This window comes from Podarcis muralis, chromosome 11 (genome assembly GCF_964188315.1).
Source record: "Podarcis muralis chromosome 11, rPodMur119.hap1.1, whole genome shotgun sequence".
NCBI lineage: Eukaryota > Metazoa > Chordata > Lepidosauria > Squamata > Lacertidae > Podarcis > Podarcis muralis.
Window position 1 is genome coordinate 45,127,484 of NC_135665.1, and position 22,934 is coordinate 45,150,417.

Sequence of the window (22,934 nt, forward strand, 5' to 3'; positions counted from 1 at the left end):
ATTTCCCTGATAGATTATGTTCCGATGCATGTCACTGTGTGCAATAATCGTCACATGCTCGCTTGCCAACCAGATAGTGGACATACAGCTGAGGGTGGCATTTAGGAAGGAACAGTAAATTTATTACAGTAGTGGTACATAGAAGTAGACACTTCTGTTGGGATGTATCTAAGGCAGTGGAAGTGTGGACCCAGACACTTTGGCAGCGGCACACTAGTGCTTTTTTCCTTGTGCTACTAGAACCGCATTGCAGGCAGAGCTCACATTATCCCTAATGCACTACAGCTCAGGATTTCATTGGCATTCCAAATGAGAAACTACCCAGTTCACACTTTTTGAGCCAATATGTGAACTGAAGCACAGCTACCCTTTGAAACTCACACTTCCCCAAATTTTGTGACGCTATTTTGCAGCCAAATAATGTGCTCACAAATGCGTATACTAGGGAATGTTTGCATAAAAACACATACATATTGGTTTTTTTTTTTGGGGGGGGGGGGAGAAACCAAGACAAACACAAAACTGCAAAGGTGATGTTGGTATCTGACTGTTTTGGCAGTAGATCAGCAAGGATTCTGGCTCCCAGTTGTTTCAGAAAGGGCATTTTACAGCAGTGATCATCCTCAATAGATAGTTCAGATGTTTTACACTTGCCACAAGTTTTTCAATTGCTGGCTATCCCAGAGCATGTGATTGTGCACATAAATAAAACACGTGATCCAAGTTGCTGTTACTGGCTGGCTGAAATGTTTGTGATTTCCAGTAGAAAGGATGCCTCCAAGATCACAGGAATTGCAGCAACTAATAAAATCCAGCATTTCCTGGCTCTCACGTACTTTGACATGTGCAAAAATGTCTGGGATGGGTCACATATGTCAGGGGGGTGCGAGGTATGCAACATTCAAAGTGGCCCTAAGTCAAGAAAACAACTGTTCTGGCTTCCTCAGTGATGACTCAGACAAAACCAAAGAAATATGGTTAGTCTGGCATTATTTATAATTGTCCTCAGCCAGGGAGCAAGAAGAAGAATTCGGAGAAAGGGGAAGCAAAACCATATGTTCCCACAGCATGCTCTCTGGGAAACGGATCATAAAGTAATTCTGAAAGCAAGACAGTGCATTTCTTCAATGGGATCTACCTCTGGGAATCAATATAAATAATGGAATACCATCATAATAACAGTAGGACAGGTTGGTAATGTGTTGAACATCTTGCCTTGCAGACCAGTCAAGTCACATACTGGAAAGGTCCAGGAGAAACCTAAAAACCTCTCTAGTAGTGTAGGGTTTATATGAGTGGGATCTGAAATGTACTGTTGCAGGATGAAGTACCCTTGTTTAGGATTCCAGCCACTCCAATCTAGCGCCACCTATGAATTCCTCCACCTCCAACATTCAGTCAGTGTTCCATGGCCACTGAGTATGCCCATTCCTAAAGAGATTCTTTGCATAGGAATGGATGGATTCTTCGCTAGGAATGGATGGAACTGTCAATTTTTGTTTCTCTCATTTTCTCATTTTTTTCCAATCTAAAGTTCAGTGTTCCACATCAGTTCCTGATTTTTTTCTCTTGTTTCCAAGAAAATCCACCAGCATTTTACTGGGAATTTCTCCTAAAATATAAATGTCTGCATCCTCTTTTGCCCAGCACATTTTTCCAAAGCAGTTCCCCCACAACAGGCATCCCCAAATTCGGCCCTCCAGATGTTTTGGGACTACAACTCCCATCATCCCTAGCTAACAGGACTATTGATCAGGGATGATGGGAACTGTAGTCCCAAAACTTCTGGAAGGCTGAGTTTGGGGATGCCTGCCCTACAATAATGCATTTTTGTATTTATTTATTTTTTACTAAAATATCTGTTTTCATGGACATTTTGTTTCATTATATGCCTTTTTGTACACACTGCTTGGCTTGAGAACCGCACCTCAAAATTCAGACAAATGCAAATTTCCAAGGATGGCTGTGTTTTGGTTCCAAATTTCTTCCTCATTCCTAATCCTCACCTAGCATTTTCTTTCAAAGGTTTCACATCTCCCTGCAAAGTTTGGGGTTCCCCCAAGCCTGCTTGATATCTTATTTTGTGCATGGGGTGCCCTTTTGGCAACATAACCAATGACGCTCACAGCCTGAACATCAGAAATAGATAGAATGAGAGTGCAGCAGCAGCCGCCAGGCCATTTTATGCAAAAATATTGCAGCTTGTGGAATGCCTTCCCAAGGGAAGCTTGCCTGGCCCCTTGTGAAGATGCCATTTCAGTGTCTGGCGCAGACATTTTCCCAGGCCTTTGAATTATTTGAAGCTGTTGAGAACTAACATGTTTATTAGGCTCTGTTGGGTTTTATGTGCTGCATTCCACTGCTGTTTTAAATTGTTGCTGTGTTGTACATTATTATTGTATCATTATTATATATATTCTGGACTTTTACTCTTATTAGTTGCCCTGCTACCTGGTGGCAAAAGAGTGGGATATAAATCTTAGGAACAAAAAATATAAAAGCTTCCTTTGAAATATAGTCATGATATTTCACGATGGGTGAGTTCTAACAGATGAAAATATGTATTTGCCATCTAGTCCAGCTTTCTAGATAGAATCACATGTCTTTCTATGGACTACTGTCAAAGAAAAAGGGAGGTACTACTACTACTACTACTACTAATGGTAGATAAGGTAAAGGTAGAAGACGCCTGAATGGTTATGTCCAGTCAAGGGCGACTATGGGGTTGTGGCACTCATCTCACTTTCAGGCCAAGGGAGCCAGCGTTTGTCCACAGACAGCTTTCTGGGTCATATGGCCAGCATGACTAAGCTGCTTCTGGCACAAGGGAACACCATGACAAAAATCAGAGCACACAGAAATGCCGTTTACCTTCCTGCCACAGTGGTACCTATTTATCTACTTGCACTGACGTGCTTTCGAGCTGCTATGTTGGCAGGAGCTGGGACAGAGCAACGGGAGCTCACTCCATCGCAGGGATTCGAACCGCCGACCTTCAGATCACCCAAATGCACACAATTGCATCAGAACCAATTTGTTCTGTAAGCACAAGGATTGCTACTTCTGCAACAGAACTTACTGTCTCCTTTTGCTGCTGCACCCTCCCCAAATCTGCTCCAGGGGAAAACCCCAGAAGAGATTTAGGGGACACATGGGGGTAGGAGAGGCAGTGGAAGTTCCATTTCGCAAGCAGAAATCTTTGAACTGATGTGGGGGTAAACATAACAGCAAAAAATCTGAGTCTCTTTAAAGATAACTATGAAAAATGTTGGTCAGATATTAAGAGAGACTTGGATAGTTGGTCAAGACTAAAACTTTCTTTGTTAGGCCGAATAGCTGCCATCAAGATGAATGTACTGCCAAAAATGTTATTTTTGTTTCAGACACTACAGATTGTAGACAAGACAGAGTGTTTTCGGAAGTGGCAGAAAGATATTTCTAAATTTGTCTGGCAGGGCAAAAAGCCCAGAATTAAATTCAAAATATTAACAGATGCGAAAGAAAGAGGGGGCTTTGCCCTGCCAGACCTAAAGTTGTATTATGAAGCTGCAGCGTTCTGCTGGCTAAAAGATTGGTTACTTCTTGAAGATACGGATGTCTTGGATTTGGAAGGTTTTAATAATGCGTTTGGATGGCATGCTTATTTATGGTATGACAAAGCTAAGATAAATAAGGCCTTTAAGAATCATATTGTCAGAAAATCAGTTTTTAATGTCTGGACAAAATACAAAGACTTATTGGAGAACAAAACTCCGAGGTGGCTGTCACCCCTGGAGGCCAAGGCTCGAAAAAGAGCCAATATGGAGGCCAATTGGCCAAAATATTGGGAGATAATAGAAAAGGATGGGGATAACTGGAAATTGCAGAGTTTAGAAAAGATGAGAGATAAAGTGAGAGACTGGTTACACTATGCTCAGATTAAAGAAGTGTTTAAAAATGACAAAAAGTTAGGATTCCAAGTGGAGAAGTCAAAGTTAGAAACTGAACTGCTAGAACCTAAGACTAAAGTACTTTCAAAAATGTATAACTTGCTGCTGAAATGGAACACACAAGACGAAATGGTAAAATCAACAATGATAAAATGGGCTCAGGACATCGGGCACAATATTATGTTTGAAGATTGGGAAAGGTTGTGGACCTCTGGGCTGAACTTCACTGCATGTAATGCGTTGAAGGAAAATGTGATGAAAATGATGTATAGATGGTACATGACCCCTGTTAAATTAGCTAAAATATACCATTCGTCTGATAGTAAATGTTGGAAATGTAAGGAAAATGAAGGAACATTTTTTCACCTCTGGTGGACCTGCCCTAGAGTGAAGGCCTTTTGGGAGACAATATATAATGAATTAAAAAGGGTGTTTAAATACACCTTTACTAAGAAACCAGAGGCCTTTCTCTTGGGTATCGTCGACCAGAGTGTGTTAAAAAAGGACAGAACATTCTTTATGTATGCAACAACAGCAGCAAGAATATTGATCGCCAAGAACTGGAAAACTCAGAAGCTACCCACTGTGGAAGAATGGCAGATGCAGCTGATGGACTATATGCAGTTAGCCGAGATGACCGGCAGAATCCGAGACCAGGGAGAAGAAAGGATGGAAGAAGACTGGAAGAAATTTAAGATTTACTTACAAAAATATTGTAATTTGGCTGAGTGTTGAACCGGATGTCAGAGTAGAAAACAATTGTCTATCACTAAATTAGACTTAAGGTTGAATTATATGCTAATCAAACTAAGACTATGAGCAAAATGATAATTTGTTTGAAATTAATATAATAATGATGCAAGTGTACGCGGGAGGTGTGGGGGAGTCCTATGCAACAACTGAGAGATGTTAAATTGACAATGATGAATTGTGTTATTTCTGATGTATGTTTTATGTGAAAATCTTAATAAATATATTATAAAAAAAAAAAAAAAGAAATCTTTGAGCTGATGGAACAAGTGAGTTAGACGCTGCCCCTTGTTTTTGAGGGAGTTTTATTCTGGGATCTAAACTTGAGCAGGACCTCTCGCACTCCAGATATCAAACAATAGTCAACAAAACAAGTTTATGAGGGCATTTGTCTTCTTAATCTAAAGAGGCACTCAGTTCGCTGTGACTACATAAAGATTATTTTTAGCCTGATCTTTGCTCATGACATAGCATCCCAAACTCTGTTTATGCTAAGCAGCAGCCAGAAGCAGCAAGCAGTTAGGTAATATACAGACAATGATAACATTTACTTAACTTGGTAATGCTGGTGGCCTTGAAAAATAGTTTCTGCCTTTTGCTATGCTTCTGTGTATACGTTTGTCTCCCTCGGTGCTCAATAATTTCAGCACGTAGAAGAGCAGCATTCTCATACACATACCTTGTACAGATGGGGCGATGGAGTTTACAACCTCAAAAGTGGAGCTGACATTGGAGCAGATACCAGTGGTGTAATGTAAGCGCCCACATTTGTAAGCATAAAGAGGCCCACATGCCTTAAGTAAAGGAGAAAAAGGTTACAGTTTAAACAAGTCAGCTTACTTCATAATAATTCAAGGTCTGGGGATATCACAAAATGGCAGTGAAAACACATGGCAACACCAGTGTGAGGCCACATTAAGGATCATGTCGTTGCTTCAGTGCTATGATTTATATATCCTTATGTGAACCACTTTGAGTTCTTCTGGTGAAGGAAAGTGGTATATGAAAACATAAAATAAACATAATTGCGAGGCAGAGATGACCTTAACTACAGCTGGACTGGCTAATAGACAACCCATGAACCAGATCTGTTCCCCATAACAATTTGTGAAAATAAAATTAATTTTAAATATATATACACAAAACTTGGAACCCTCTTATCTCTACCAGATTTTTATAAGGGAAACCCAACCAGCAACATTATATAAAAAGTCAACTTGTAAGAAACAGATGTTCCATGCTTTGAGTTGTATCTGCCTCACTCATACTCAAGACTGACCTACTCAATAGACCTGTTAGGCTAGCTTAGTGCCAACATCAATATGCACAAGGAAACAAATTTGTATCACACAGTTAATCCTGGTCTGGGGGACCACCCAGAGGTGACAAAGGGGGCAGTGGGAAGAGAGTATTGGTGAAAATTGCCTCTTTCCAATACTTTTTTGCAGAAACTCTATTGGATGCAAGCCCATGCTGCAAAGAGAAGGGACATTTCTTTAAGCTCAATGACTCCCTCCATTAATAGAAGGACTCTGCTGTTCCAAGCAATTATATAAACACATCTACGAAATATTTTGGAAAGCAGTTTTCTGGTTGTGGTGCATTTGGGTACTTCTTAAGATACTGTAACAAGGTTTTGTCTTCCGGGACGCCGCGGCCACGGAAAGGAGCGCGAGGTAACTCTGCGGGGGAGCCTCGAACAACACGGGGTCTAACGGGGGTTCACGAAGGCTGCGTGAACCCCAAAACCACAGGAGGACTATCCTGGGGGATAAAGCACCCAGCGACGCTGCTTGGGCTCGCCCGTGTTGCCGGCGTTTAACAGGGCTGGAGCCGCAGCGTGAGGGGAAGCACCAGACTCCATGTTGTGAAGCCTCAGGCTCCGAGGGAAAGCGGCGGACCTCCAACATCAGCGGAAAAGCTGGGAAGCAGTTTAAAAACTCTGCGGAGAACGCAGAGGGGGTAAAAGAAAATATTCGAAAATAAGTGATTGGAAACAAAGGGAATTTCAGCGGAAGAACCCAGCGAGAGAAGTAATTTGTGGCAAAAGAAGGAGGAATTCACCACTGGTGGTAAGAACGAATAAAGAGTATAGCGAAAAGCTGCTAGACAGAAAGCAGAGTAAGAAAGTAACCGCTAAGTGAAGGGACGAATATCCTCTGTAACAAAGTATAAAATAGGAGTTATAAAGTACAAAGAGTCGGAGATAAAGCACACAGTGAGCCTTCGTTAAAGGGAGACTCTTTGGCGGACTAGAGAGGTGGGAAGGAGGTCTTTCTGCCCCATCCGGTTGCTGATGCGAGAACGGCTTTTTCTTTACTACTAGCACTTTGTTAAATAATGCTCGGACGGTGAAAGAGTGAAACGGTGGGGAGAATTTTGGGTTCCCCCCTCCCAGTCTTTAATGTTGACGACGTGAGAACACAAAGTATGAAGGTCGCTTCTATGGGCTTGAATAAATAGGGGAGGAAATCATTTCGGGGACTTGGCTCAGCTTCGGTTATCCACCATTTTGTCTTGCTAAACCGGCTTTACCTCGTTTTTGCATGCACCTGGGACTTAAAGGGACATGCGCTATAGACTATACAGGGGAAGTTTGTAACCAACTACTAGTATAAAGACCATTTCACGGAGGACCTTCACGTCTCTATTTGGGAAAGCTTTTGCTGGCTTCAGACTCCATCATATTAATCCCCAAGAAGATAAGGTCTGCAAAGCCTGGGTATATTGAGGTGCCCAAAACCTGCCACTTGACTCCAGCCTCAACCCCAGTGGTTCATCAACTCATTACAGTTAACGTGCGAACTGGTGCCTCACTCTTGGTAAGGCGCTGCTGCTGCTAATTTTCACCCCTGTTTTCATCGAGTCGTACCAAGTCTACAAAATGACGAATGGGGCCAAAAAGGGGGCGGCAATGCCAGTGGAAAGGAGACCGTCGAGACAAGAGGAGGGCAAGGAAACGAAAGATATTAAAGACTATAGCAGCCTGATGGCTGAAATAAGGAAAGAATTTAAAAACAATGAACAATACATAGAGAGAAAATTATTTGAAGTACAAGAGATTCTGGATAAGAAGCTGGAGGAGGTGGTGGGGGATTTGACAGGAAAGGTCAAAGACTTATCGGTAAAAACTAAGGTTCTGGAGGATTCAGTGAAGAGGGTGCAAAAAGATACGAAAAATAGTAAGAAGGAGGTAGATAAGATTAGAGCAGAAGTTAAAGAGATAGAAAGGGTGCAGGAAGAGTTGTTGGACAACATGGCTATGACACAGATGAGGCAAAATCAAACTAATTTGAAACTGAGAGGTATACCAGAGATTGCAAATGAAGATATTAGATCTAAAGTGATAAAAGAACTGGCAATCTGGTTAGATAAAAAGGAGGATGAAATAAATCAGTATTTAGTAAACATTTTTCGAATAAGGTCAAGAGTGGATAAAGTTAAAAAGAAAAAATTACCAGGAGATGTAATTGCCATGTTCAACACGATGGAAATAAGAAATGAAATTTTGAAACAAAATCATATCAAAAGGTTATATATTGAAGGAAAACCAATTATTATTTTTAAAGAAATTCCTTCGAGATTTCTTCGAAGGAGAGAGCCATACAAAAAACTAACAAACCAATTGAAGAAAATGGGGACTTTATACAGATGGGAGTTTCCGGAGGGTATTTCATTTTATTTCAAAGAAAAAAGGTTTAAGTTAAGCACCAGTATAGAACTCCAGAAATTTGTGAGGAGATATGAGAAGGAGCTGGGAAAGATAGATGGAGAGGAGGAAAGGGAGGAACACCAAAGAGACGAGGAAGGTGAAGGGAGTGAAGAAGAAGAGAGAGAAGAGAGTTTAATAGGAGAAAGGGAAGAAGAAGAGAAGGAAGACAAGGAACAGTAGTTACTACTTAGCTCAGACAAATTAGATAGAACAACAGTAATAGATGGTTTTAAAAACGATAAGTTGGAATGTGAATGGTTTGAACAATAAAAATAAGAGGAATCAGATTGCGCATGTATTACTGAAAAAGAACTGGGACCTAATCTGTTTACAAGAGACGCATGTAATAGGTAAACATAAGAGGGTACTAAGTAATAAAAGACTGGGATTGGACTTTGTGACCTCTGACAAGGTTAAGAAAAGAGGGGTTGTAATATACATAAAAGAAAAGTATGACCCGCAACTATTATATAAAGATGAACATGGGAGAGTGGTGGTTGTACAGATGGTTTTTCATGGAGAAAGAATAATTGTGGCAGGAATATATGCACCAAATGACAAAAAATCAGCTTTCTTCTCTGAACTAGAAACTATATTGATGGAATGGATGGACCAAAAAATGATACTGATGGGGGACTTTAATGGAGTGGTGATGCCAGATATAGATAAGTTAACAAATAGACAGGATAAGAAAGAGGGCAAATTGCCCCGATCTTTTTTTGATATGGTCAACAATTTGGGACTGATGGATGCATGGAGACATAAAAATCCTACTGTGAAACAATTCACCTTTTTCTCAAACCCGAATCAGAGTTGGGGAAGAATAGACAGCATTTGGGTTTCGAGGGAAATGATACAGAATTTAACTAAGTCTGAAATTTGGCCACGAACTATATCTGATCATAATGCAGTTTCGATCGAGTTAAAAGGTAGAGATGATAAAACAGGAAGATGGAGAATGAATGAATTCCTTTTCAATGACCAAAAGATCGTAAATAAGGCTATAGAAACAATAGAAGAGTACTTTAAGTGGAATTTAAATGGAGAAACCACTATAGAGACGGTGTGGGACGCGGGAAAGGCGGTTATGAGGGGATTTCTGATTCAGAAAAACAGTCAACTGAGAAAAGAAAAAGAGAAAAAGAAAGAGCAGATTATAACACAGATCATGGAAAACGAAAGAAAATTAATGGAGAACCCTAGACAAGAGAATATAAAACAGCATTTAAAAATGTTACAAGCCAAATTCTCTACAATAATTAACCAAGAGATAGAATGGAAAATCAAGTTGATGAATCAGAAGAACTTCGAATCTGCAAATAAGATAGGGAAATATCTAGCGTGGCAGCTAAGAGAAAGAAAGAAACAAAATACGATTAGTAAAATAAGAGAAGGAGAAAGGATTGTGGAAGACCCAAAGGAAATAAAAAGGATATTTCAAAAATACTATAAGGATCTGTACAATAGAGGAAAGGAAACAGAAATAGAAATAGATCAATATTTGCAAAAATACCATCTTAAACAAATTGTAAAAGAAGAAAAAGAGGCTTTAGATCAGAAAATTACTCAGGAAGAGATAAAGAAGGCTATAGGAAAGATGAAAGCCGGGAAGGCGCCAGGACCGGATGGCCTCCCGGCTAAATATTATAAAACACTAATAAATCAAATATCACCAGTGCTGGGAGAGGCGATGAATAATATACTGACAGAAGGAAGGATCCCTAAAACCTGGAAGGAAGCCTATATTATATTGATTCCTAAAAAAGATGTCGATAATTTGGATGTAAAGAACTATAGACCAATTTCACTGCTAAACAACGACTATAAGATATTTGCAGATATAATGGCGGAAAGGCTAAAAAAGGTTCTCATCAATAAAATACATAAAGATCAATCTGGCTTCCTTCCAGGGAGACAACTACGGGACAACGTAAGGAACTTGATAGATATTATTGAATATTTGGATGTGAATATAGACAGACAGGCGGCATTGGTTTTTATAGACGCCGAAAAGGCATTTGACAACATCTCGTGGAACTTCCTAAAGAAGAGTCTGGAAATGATGGGAATAGGGGAAAAATTTAGAAGAGGCATAGAAGCAATATACAAAGAACAGGAAGCCAAGTTAGTTATAAATAACACTACATCAGAATACTTTAATATTTATAAAGGGACTAGACAAGGATGCCCCCTGTCCCCTCTATTATTTATAACGGTCTTGGAAGTACTTAATAAGAGACTGAGGGAAGAAACGAAAGTGAAGGGGATTAAGGTAGGAAAGAGGGAATTTAAAATCAAAGCCTACGCAGATGATATTGTGTTGACCCTAGAGGAACCAAAGGATAGTGTAGAAGAAGCTCTACAAAAAATTGAGGAATTTGGAGCCGTGGCAGGTCTTAGAGTAAATAAGAGCAAAACTAAAATGCTGGTTAAAAACCTAACTAAGGAAGAAACGATAGAAGTAGAAAGAAAGGCAGGAATTATGGTGGCTAGAAAAGTGAAATATCTGGGAGTGTGGATCACGGCTAAAAACCTAAATTTATATAGGGACAACTATGAAGTTACATGGAAAAAGATAAAGAAAGACCTGGAAATTTGGGGGAGGATGAAACTTTCCTTTTTAGGAAGGATAGCAGTGGTTAAAATGAATATCCTGCCGAGAATGTTGTTCTTATTCCAAACCCTTCCAGTCATCAAGGGTGTAAAACAATGTAAAGAATGGCAGAGATCCCTGGCGAAATTCATTTGGCAGGGGAAACGCCCACGAATTAAAATGAAAATACTGATTGATAAAAGAGAAAGAGGAGGTTTTGCTCTGCCAGAGCTGAGCGTGTATTACGAAGCAGCATGCCTACTCTGGCTGAAAGATTGGATAAAATTGGAGAACAGAGATCTATTGGATCTGGAAGGTTTTAACAACCGCTATGGGTGGCATGCATATCTCTGGTATGAGAAAGTTAAAGTTCATAGAGCTTTCTTAAATCATATTTTTAGGGGACCTATATACCAGATTTGGGAGAGAAATAAGAACCTCATTGAAAGAAAGACGCCTTGGTGGATCTCACCAATAGAGGTCTTAACGATAAAAAAGTCAATACGGAGGGGAAGAGTGCCACTTATGAAGACTTGCTAAGGAAAACAGAACAAGGGCTTAAACTCAAGCCCTACGAAGAAATAAAAGATCTATTCACCGGCTGGTTACAATACCATCAGGTGAATGATCTGTTAAAAGAGGATAAAAGGAAAAGAGGTTTTGAAGATAAGAAATCAAAGTTTAATATTGAGATAGTAGAAAGTAAGAGTAAAACATTGTCTAAAATATATGACTTGTTACTAGAATGGCACACCAAAGACGAGGAAGTTAAAGAAGCAATGATCAAATGGGCAATTGACTTTGGATATAATATAGAGTTTGATAAGTGGTTGGAATTGTGGAATAGAAACATCAAATTTACGGCCTGTACGGCTTTGAGGGAGAATATCTGGAAAATGCAGTACAGATGGTATCTCACCCCGGTGAAGCTGGCTAAAATGTATAGAGTAAAGAACAGGATGTGCTGGAAATGTGGAGAGGTGGAGGGAGACCTTTATCACATGCGGTGGCGATGCAATAAGGTGAAGATCTTTTGGGAAGCAATATATAACGAGCTTAAAAAAATATTAAAATATACCTTTCCCAAGAGACCGGAGGCCTTCTTGCTGGGAATTATGAGTAAAGAAATAAAAAATGAAGATAAAAAAATATTTCTCTATGCCACCACAGCTGCAAGAATCATGTTGGCACAAAATTGGAAAATAGAAACTATACCCACAATAAGAGACTGGCAGGTTAAAATGATAAACTACGCCGAGCTAGATAGATTAACAGGTAGAATACGGGACCAGGATGATCAGAAAGTCCAGAAAAATTGGAACAAATTTTGGAAATATATGGGAACGGATACGTAGGAGGAACTGGCGGTCTTAGTGTAACTCTTTCAGTGATTAATTATAAGGTTAACATCTAAATACGCAATCATGGAAATTATTTGATACTTACCAAAATGGGTGAAGGGAAGTCAAAGGTTCGACAGAACCTAAAATATTATAATTTTCTTTATTATGATTTTTATGTTTTAATTTGTGTTTGTATAGTATAGGGAATGGTGAATAATATGTGTAAATATGTTTAAGTGTATATTTGTTTGTATGTTTGTTTGTTTTTTCAAACCCTGAATAAAAATTTAATGGCAAAAAAAAAAAAAAGATACTGTAACAAGGTTTTGTCTGTAGGTTCATGAGATCAAGGGGTAGATTTTCATCTATACGCCTATACAGTTGGACACCATTTTGAATCAGTATGGCAGACTGAACATTTCAAAACTGCACTGATTTCAAAACTGCCCTGATTTCCCCCCGCTCAGAATTGCCAAGCAATGGTGGGAATGAGGCTGCTGGTCACTTGTTTCCTTAAAATACTTTATTCATTCACCAGAAATCCTCCATTTGGGTTAGTCACTAAAGTTGCTCCAAGGGTCATGTTCTCCTTTACTTCCGCAACGTGAGGAATGGAGATGTCATCTATAAATAGATCAGAAATGTAAAATATGTGGAAACGTGCAAGCAAGATGTTAAATCATGTAGCAGTTTCTCTAAACTAAAACACCCAACCTTTTATATATAAAACACAGCCTTTTTCTGTTCCCCTTCCTCCTCCCTCTTGATTCAGATTCTGATGAACAAGTCAAAGGCCTGGCTCTCATCCCAGAAACTTTGTCTGGGACACTGCTTCACATAGTTTTCTTGATCCTCAAAGAGGATGTCAAAACAGCAATGCAGTGACAGCAGAAGACAAGCATTCACATAAATTACAAATGAGAACAAATCAAACCTTTCCAACTCCTCTCTTGTAAAACTACTAAATTATTTGATAGGATATTAAAAGATCAGCAGCATTTGTGACAGTTCAATGGGTAGAAAGGTGAAATAGTTATTGGACAGGAAATGTATTAGGATTCACACCGGTCCCCCTATTAGTAAGTTGACCCATGTAGGGACACACTTAAGTAAAATTGTTTAATTGTACGTTGAAATGGAAAATGCAGTGGTACCTCGGGTTACAAACACCTTGGGTTACAAACACTTCAGGTTACAGACTCCGCTAACCCGGATGTAGTACCTCGAACTTTACCTCAGGATGAGAACAGAAATCGTGCAGCAGCGGCGTGGCGACAGTGGGAAGCCCCATTAGCTAAAGTGATACCTCAGGTTAAGAACAGACCTCCAGAACGAATTAAGTTTATAATCAGAGGTACCACTGTAACTCTGTATGTGTATTGCTAGAGGGATAATATGGAAAGATCTGTTGAGCTAAACAAAATCTCTCAGAGCACCTAACAGGTTAATTATTGACTGTTAATGTATCTCTGCTGCTCTGACACAAGGTGTTTAACTTAAGTCACATGAAAAAGACTGAATTTCAGCCCTATGCATATGTTAATCTGTGAGCATCCATTTTGTGTGAGTCTTTGTTCTCAATCCACAGAAGAGGGTGGTGTGCTAATGACATTATCTCCAGGAGAAAACAGCCTCCAGGCTAATGGAATCTGGGATGGAGAGCCAGAGCTTTGATTTCAGCTCTGGATAGAATAAATTCGTATTTCTAAGATGTTCAGCCTGTGCTGGGCCCACATATATTATGCAGCTATCTGGCTGTCATATGGGTTGGACTCAACGACATCATACTCAAGTAGACCCATTGAAATGGACCAAACTTAGTCATGATCGTTAAAATTAAGAGTAGGACTTAGTAAGAATTAGTTGATTGGCACCCTATACCAGGCACTTTGGCGGGAGCAGTCTGAAAGCATAGTAAACAATCTGCCTCTTGAGCCTCTTCAAGAGTTGATTCAGATTTCACTCTAGAGCCAGGTATGTATAAAGGTGTCAAAAAGTGTTTTTTTTTAATAAAAAACACCCCTAAACACTTGTTCCTGCTTTTATGTATAACTGTGCAGTCATAAAAGTCCTGTGAAGTCAGGACTGTCAACAGCTTTGCAAACGTTCCAGAAAAGAAGCAGGCAGCAATTTAATGCATGATTTGAAAACTAAGAAGGCTGCCTGATAGCTAAAGGTTTTTCACACTCTGGAAGAAAGGCAGAGAGTAGCCAAAGCAGTTAGTACAGAATGGTGCAGCAGGACTGTCAACAGGACACAGAGCATATTACACTTCTATGCAAAGATCTGCATTGGCTGCCGATTTGTTACCAGGCCAAAAGCAAGGTGTTACTATTTGTATATAAATCCCTTAACAGCTTAGGACTAGTTTACTTAAAAGATCGCCTTACACCATACGCACCCACTGGACTGATCTGATATGTTGAAGTGGCACTTTTACAACTTCCATATAATATTCTTTCTGCACTTGCAGGGAATCAGTCTTTTAGTATGGTGTCACCTATGCTCTGGAACTCCCTGCCCGTTAACATTAAGCGAGAAGTTTCACTGTTCTGTTTTCACTGAACTTCATCAGGATTCTGCGAAAACTGAAACAAAACTTTGCCAAAGTGCTTCTCCCACCTGCCCGTGAGAAGTAAGGGGAACACACAAGCCCAAAGCTTTGCTCAGGCTTGTTTCAGCAGTTGTGCGCAGTATTAAGCCAAGGTTTAGCATGTTGTTTACAGTAACAAAAGGAGGGATCTAACAAAGGGAGAGCAAAATGCACGAACCACAAAATGTCTTGTTTATATTGTGTGTATCTCATAGAGACTAGTTCAAGGCTTGCTTATTTTTCTCCACACTATTGTATCCAGGTGCTTGACTGTAAGGAGGCGCATTAGTTTTAACACTGCAGCATCATGGAGCTGTTCCTCTGTGATCTCAGCTGCATTTATCCCCAAGCTACCCCATTCCACAAATTGCTCTGGTTCGTCCCATATACTGCCTTGCTTTGTACTTTTTCACAACGTCAGGTAATCTGCATGGGTATGGGAAAATGACAAGGTGCAAACCGGCCTTAAAAACAAACATGGGCCTGCATGAGAGAAGAAACATTCACACCATATTTTACATGTAGTGATGCACATGAGAATATTTTCCATGGATAAATATAGATCGAGGAAGAATGCCATATGTGACGCAACCCTACGATGATGCAGAGAATTACAAAGAAAATACAGACAAGGTCTTAAACATTCCTGTGTTGGACCTACTCCAAATTTATGCCAGCCACTTACATTCTTACCTGGTAAGTTTAGTTTTACACATGGCAAAGCATGGCCCTGTCCCACAGGGCATTTATAGACATCACCTGTTTTCTTCTGAGGTTGGCCAGCTAAAGGAGAACCAATAAGCACCCTGAAAAACCAAAAAAAGAGCCTGTCATCTTTTCAATATAGCAGGTAATTTTACTGTTGTTCCCTATAAAGCAGTAACAGGGAGTCGTGGTCTTGAAGATATTTCTGGACTGCAACTCCTTAGCTTCCTATATATGTATTGTGTCACAATGGAAGTAATTTTAATGTGGCTTTAAATGTTTTAATATGTGTGGGGCTTTTGTTTTACATTTACATACTGTGAACAACTCTGGTTTTGCTCAGATGAAGAACAGTGTATAAATAGAGAAGAGTTTGGATTTGATATCCCGCTTTATCACTACCCGAAGAAGTCTCAAAGCGGCTAACAATCTCCTTTTCCCTTCCTCCCCCACAACAAACACTCTGTGAGGTGAGTGGGGCTGAGAGACTTCAAAGAAGTGTGACTGGCCCAAGGTCACCCAGCAGCTGCAGGTGGAGGCGCGGAGACGCGAACCTGGTTCCCCAGATTACGAATCTATTGCTCTTAACCACTACACCACACTGGCTCTCATAGGTTAAATAGGTTAAATAAAATAAAATAAATGTGATCAGCTGCACAGAACAAATAATATGCAGAGCTAAGATCCCAGAGTAAAACATACATTTCTGAAAGATGTGAGAAAGGTTTATGTTTATGTATGTGTGTGTATGTTTTTCTGGCAGGGGAAGAATCCCCAAAAACCAAAACTTACCATTTTCCTTCTTCATTTTCAAACTGTTGAACAGTGTATCCAAACATATCTTCCACTGGGCCACTGAAGGTCATTGTATCTTTCACATCAACATTGAACGACAGAACAAGATGCAGCAGCACTGTGTAAAAGAAAAGAAAAATGTAGGGGAAAGAATATGAATCACCGTGACTCCACGGTTGGGGTCAATGCCTGAACACCAGTTCCTGGGAATTACAAGTAGAGAGGGGGCTGTTGTGCTCATGTCCTGCTTGGCGGCTTCCCACAGTCATCGTAGTCACAGCTGGCCACTATAAGAGAAGGATATGGAACTAGATGACACATGGTGTGTTCAGTGTATGTGCAAATGTGATTACTCTGCCTTTGTGACAGCCAGTGGCCAGTTTTATCAAGTGGCTAGATGAGGGTGGTCCAACATTTCATACCAAGTAGGCTGCAAGAGTATTTTGACATGGAACCTGTGGGTTGCACACTGCCTTGTCGTGTCAGAAGGAAGGGGGGAAGCGAGTCCAAAATTTGATGTCCGCACCAACCTTCATGCTGTCTTCCCAAAGCTGGCTAAGTGAGGCACTGGGTTTGGGGAAGGCGCGAGACTCATGTCTGAGTCCTTGAACTTTTCTACCTCCTCCTCAAAGCTGGGAAAGCACTAACTAGGCTTTGGAAAGGAGGATGAAGGACTGTCAGAGCCCTTATATGCCTTTCCCAAAGCCCAGCGCTTCTTTTATCCAGTGGGAAAACAGCATGAGGCTGGGGCGGGAAGGGGCTTGATGGGAGAAGCTCAGCATCATAGGTTTCCAAGGATTGATTCAAGTGGAACAAAGTAAGACCGCACTGCCTAACATGGTGTTTTATCTAAACAACAGACTCTGTTCTTCAGTGGCTACCTTCCTCAACCTGGTGCCCTCCAGATGTTTCAGACGGCAACTCTTACAATCTTCAAACAATGGCCTTGCTGACTGACGAAGAGTTTGGATTTGATATCCCGCTTTATCACTCCCCTTCAGGAGTCTCAAAGCGGCAAACATTCTCCTTTCCCTTCCTCCCCCACAACAAACACTCTGAGTGGGGCTGAGAGACTTCAGAGAAGTGTGACTAGCCCAAGGTCACCCAGCAGCTGCATGTGAAGGAGCAGAGATGCGAACCCGGTTCACCAGATCATGAGTCTATCGCTCTTAACCACTATACCACACTGGCTCTCTGGGGTTGTAGTGCAAAACTTCTAGAGGACTACAGGATCTCCAAGTAAAGGCTAAGAGTCAAAGGGCCCCGTCTTATGTAAGCCAAAATAAAATGAAGAAGAGATGCAAAAGGAGTATGATCACGTTTGTTTTGCTCCTCCCTTTCCTTTTAATGGGCCTTGTAATGTAGGTGTTTCTTGTGGGTTATGTTCTCTGGAGAAGAAGAGTGCATCTCATAAAAAGTTGTTGATAATTAAGTGATGCTAGGATTCACAATGCATTTTATGAGGCCATGATCAAGCTTTTCAGTGCCTTTTACAGTAGTTGAAGTGGATAAAAAGAACAGAATTATTGCTTGTAAAAGTCTCGTTGTTTCCATTAGTGCTCTTATGATCCCCAGAAAATAGCAAAAAAAGTAGTTTTAAAAGTTATTGTCAGTAAAGGAGAGAGGAAGAGACGTTTTGCTGGCTCTGCTCTTTTGACCAATAAATAAAAGGAAAATGAATCACACTGCTGTGTTATTTAGTGTATTCTCTAACAAAATACTTTCAGGTGGCAGCCTGCTAGCAGGCTGTAGAAGTAAAAACCTGAATGCAAAGAAAACTATTGTCATGAGAGAGAAAAAGCCACTGAAAAAGTGAAGTCTCTTCTTGTTACTTATATATTATTGCCAACTAATTTTCCCCAAGCACCAATGCTTATGCAGCCAAAACAAGATGGAAGCATCGGCAAATTTGGGGTATTCTTAAGGTGTTCAGAAATACACACATATATATTGGAAGAAATCCCCTTGGGGTAGAGCTCCCAAAACAGCTGCATAAGAACTTAATGGCATGAGATGTTGAGACACCACATGGGGAACTGTCAAAAGGGTGGGAGGAGGCAATGGATTTGAGCAACCTGAAGGGCGAAACAAAGACAATGATATAAAAAAGGGGGAGGACCCTATCTCCGTGCCTGGGTATGCAATTTCCTGCTTCATACTGAAAAACTATTGTTCCCAGGGATAAAAGATAGGGCCGCCTGCAATTGTCAGCTGGGCAACAGTGTGTCCACCCAGGGACCTCTGCAGGATTTTTATTTTTTAGCAACAGTAATGAATTGGTCCAGTGTTGCTTGCATTAGCTCGATGCAACTACCGTATTTTTCGCTCTATAGGACACACTTTTCCCCCTCCAAAAATGAAGGGGAAATGTGTGTGCGTCCTATGGAGCGAATGCAAGCTCCTTGGCTTCAGCGAAAGCAACGCAAAGCCTCCGAAGCACAGAGGGAGAGCTCCTTCCGCGCTCCTTGGCTTCGCGTTGCTTTCGCTGAAGCCTGGAGAGCGAGAGGGGTCGGTGCGCACCGACCCCTCTTGCTCTCCAGGCTTCAGGGATAGCCGCCTGAAGCCTCTGGAGCGCAGCGGGAACTCGTGCTGCGCTCCAAAGGCTTCAGGTACCTTTTGCTGAAGCCGGGAGAGCAAGACTCTCCTGGCTTCAGCAGAGAGGGAGAGCTGCGCAGCGCCCCTTCAGTGAAGCAGGAGGAGAAATGGAAGGGGCTCCGTTTCTCCTGCCGCTTTGCTGATGGGGCGCTGAGCAGACAGGGGGAGAATTTTTTTCTTCCTGTTCTTCCCCTCCTATGGTCTGGTGCGTCCTATAGAGCAAAAAATACGGTACTCAGTTGCAAACAGGACATTCCTAGCCCTACCTGGAAATGCTAGGGATTGAACCTGGGACTTTGTGCATGTGTAACAGATATTGTACTACTGAGCTCTGGCCTTCTCTTGTACACTAAATCTACTCCTCCATTGTTACACCTGGCATCCAGACATCTCCTAAACACTGAAACCATTAATTCTTTCATTGACTTCTTCCAGTCCTTAACTGCACCACTGATACAATCAACTTCACAGCACACTGCAGTTCCCGGGGGGGATGCTCAACATGCAAGAATAATGCAACAGCAAGCATTTCTGGGTTGTCACATATTACTCTAACCCCAGCTTTCCTCCAGCAAAATGTACATCACATACAGAATATGTGCATTTTTCAGAGCTCTTGTAACCCCCACTGTGGCGATCACACAGGGTCCCCGGACGTTTAACGGTCTATTGATCCCTGTGCCACCACTGTGCTCGCTTCCCTGCTGCCACCAACCAGTTACTCTCTGGCAAAACACGGAGTCCAGTCAGTTGTTAAAAGTGAACCAAAAAACCAAGTTTATTTTACAAACAAGTTTACGGTTTCCCAGGTAATATTCCTGTCAGTATCTTAACTATAGTTTAGGACCTGAAGGAGCGTCTCCACCCGCATCGTTCAGCCCGGACACTGAGGTCCAGTGCCGAGGGCCATCTGGCGGTTCACTCATTGGGAGAAGTGAGGTTACAGGGAACCAGACAGAGGGCCTTCTCAGTAGTGGCGCCCGCCCTGTAGAACGCCCTCCCTTCAGATGTGAAGGAAATAAGCAGCTATCTTCTTTTTAAAAGACATCTGAAGGCAGCCCTGTTTAGGGAAGTTTTTAATATTTAATGCTGTATTGTTTTTAACACTTGATTGGAAGCTGCCCAGAGTGGCTGGGGAAACTCAACCAGATGGGCGGGGTATAAATAATAATAATAATAATAATAATAATAATAATAATAATAATAATAATTTACTGGCCTATACCTTCCTAATTCCTAGTGACTGATTATCTCAACTGTCTGACTGACTCCTCTTAACAAATTCTCTCACTCACTCACACCAGACTAGCCCAACCCACAGACTTATCTTCTCTGTCTCTTCTAACTCCAGACTGTCTTCTCTACCACCCTAACCCTAACTCCTCCAAAAACCCTCTGTGCTTAAAACTTATACCTGTTAACTCTGCCCCCTGGGGTTCCCATTGGTTAGTCATTTTACAATAAGTTAACCCTTTCCTTATGAACCCAGTATGATGTCACACACCTAGGAGGGCAAACGCCACACCCACTCTCTCAAAATGCTGCAACTGAAATTCATATGGCAATTAATTTCATTTGTGACTAAATACCAGTATTTCAGATAAAACCTTATACAAATCTTTCAGTTTTCTAGCTCAGAATTCAAATCTGCCAATTTCCCCCCCTACAGACCATAAAAGAACTTTTGTTTGAGCTTCTCTGCCTTAATCTTTAACCTTTACAGAATAATAAACTAAGATTCTGGAGAATTTCCAGTAAACTATACAAAAGAAATAGAATGCTGTTTGTAAAAAAGTAGACAACTGTCTACTAGAGCAAAACAGAGCTAAGGATCTTGCAGATGACTCAGACTTTATAATTAACAGTTGTTCAGATCCAACACTAGGCTTTGTTCAAATTCAGCAAATAATGGGAATTCAAAACCCAGGGCACCTTAATTCTAATTCATCTCAACCTAAGAGTCTGTTGCATAAACCCAGTGGCCTGTGTAGTACAGCCTCCTATCTTCACAGTTACTGAACAGATGCCTGTGGCAAACCTGCAGGCAGAAACAGAGCACAAGAGCACTCTCTCCTCCTGTGGTGTCAAGCAACTGGTAAAAGGCACTAGGTCATACTGCCTTGGTATACAGTTAATAGAGTTCCATTTTCTTGAGCCTTATCGCCCCCCACAAAAAAGTCTCCCAGTTTTCTCAGCTTGGGAAAAGATACAAAGCCTTGATTTAGTACATTTATCAGTTTAACAAAGCACTGGTGAGCAGTGAGAAGTGCAAATAACAGTATAAGCCAGTGAAGAAAGCTTTTCTGCAATGAAGTTAGCTGAATATTCACCACTCTATTGACCTATACCAGCCTTCCCCAACCTGTGGCCCTCCAAATGTTTTGGACCAAAACTCCTATCAGGTCCCACCAGGATGGTCAATAGTCAAGGATGATGGAAGGCATGAAGGTGGTGGACACTGTATGACAGAGCTGTTAAAGGTACCGTATACAGTGGTACCTCGGGTTACAGATGCTTCAGGTTACAGAGTCCGCTAACCCAGAAATAGTACCTCGGGTTAAGAACTTTGCTTCAGGATGAGAACAGAAATCGTGCTCTGGCGGCGCAGTGGCAGCAGAAGGCCCCATTAGCTTAACCTGAAGTGGTGCTTCAGGTTAAGAACAGTCTCAGGTTAAGTATGGACCTCCGGAATGAATTAAGTACTTAACCCGAGGTACCACTGTATAAAGGTTGGGAGGAGCAGAGAAAAATTATGAGACATTGTCTTGAGCTCCTTAAAAGCAAGGTGGCCAAGTGCAATAAATAAGGGAAGGAACTATCTGAAAAACTGTTGTGAGAAACTGATACAAGTATACGCCTCGACAATAAATGGATAACTATCAAAGAGATAAAGCGGAGGTTAAGGACAGTTATCTAACAGTGCTTTTGCAAAATAAATAAATAAATAAAAATCAATCATAAATTTTAGCCATGCAAGGGTTTCTTCCATGGAGACCACTCTCCTTCCTGTGTGCATTGGATTGTGGCCTACATCACCTTCCACATATCCAACTACTTGCAGCAAATACGTTTTAATAAATACAGAATACATCAAAGAATGAATACATCAAAGAATAAATGTCCCAGAGTGTAAATTCATTAAGAATTTCCTCAATGACAGGTTATTAAATTAATTATTAAAAGGGCCACAAAAAGCAGCCTTGTTAAGTTAGACTTTTTCTTAACCCAAAGCTACTTCCCCCAAAATCAAAGTAAAAAAGATTTGGGAATATTTAGCAAATACCTGTTTTGTGCAAAATGTTAGGGAGAGATTTTACATACTGTTTTTATCCTTTCTAGCCGTATCTCAACCATCTTGTCATGTTAATGCAACTAGCATAGCCTGCATGTGGTCTTGCATTCAGATATTTCATTTAAAATACTAGTATGTTTGTTAACTGATCATTAACTGCAATAACATTCACGAGTTACAGGAATCAACTATGTCAAATTCAGAGTAGGCCTACTTATGACTAACTTAAGACCTCAGCAATTACTAAGTGATATAAATAATATAGCTAAATACAAATATCATGGACCTGGCACAGCAACATCCTTCTTTATAATCTAGCCCAGTCTTTACCAAACTGAGGGTGGTTGGGGCTAATGGAAGTTGTAATCCCAAACATCTGGAAATTGCCAGGTTGGTGAAAACTCACCTAGCACAAGGCAAACATTGTTCTAGCCCAAAGAGGCTACCTGTGTGTTGTAAAAGTTTTCATCTCTCATAAAAAACACTAATTAGTTCTTGAAAGTACTGAATACTGTAGGAATATTGAAATGAACCCAGTTTAGAGAGGGAAATGGCTATCAGTATTCCTCTGGTGGTCTTAGGTCTAGAGTTCAAGTAAAGAGACTATAATCCCAAATCCAGAAGATT

The 22,934-nt window shown here is 40.8% G+C and overlaps 1 protein-coding gene across 1 annotated transcript in view; it reads right to left on the reverse strand.

Annotated features, from left to right (window-relative positions):
• The window catches only part of ITGA1 (integrin subunit alpha 1), a 73,175-nt gene that overhangs the window by 38,378 nt on the left and 11,863 nt on the right, over positions 1-22,934 (reverse strand). The window contains exons 2-5 of the mRNA XM_028748105.2: positions 16,418-16,538; positions 15,614-15,726; positions 12,863-12,951; positions 5,359-5,473 (exon numbers count right to left, since the gene is read on the reverse strand). Of these exons, the coding sequence (XP_028603938.2) occupies positions 5,359-5,473; positions 12,863-12,951; positions 15,614-15,726; positions 16,418-16,538 (438 nt within the window). The remainder of the gene's footprint in view (positions 1-5,358; positions 5,474-12,862; positions 12,952-15,613; positions 15,727-16,417; positions 16,539-22,934) is intronic.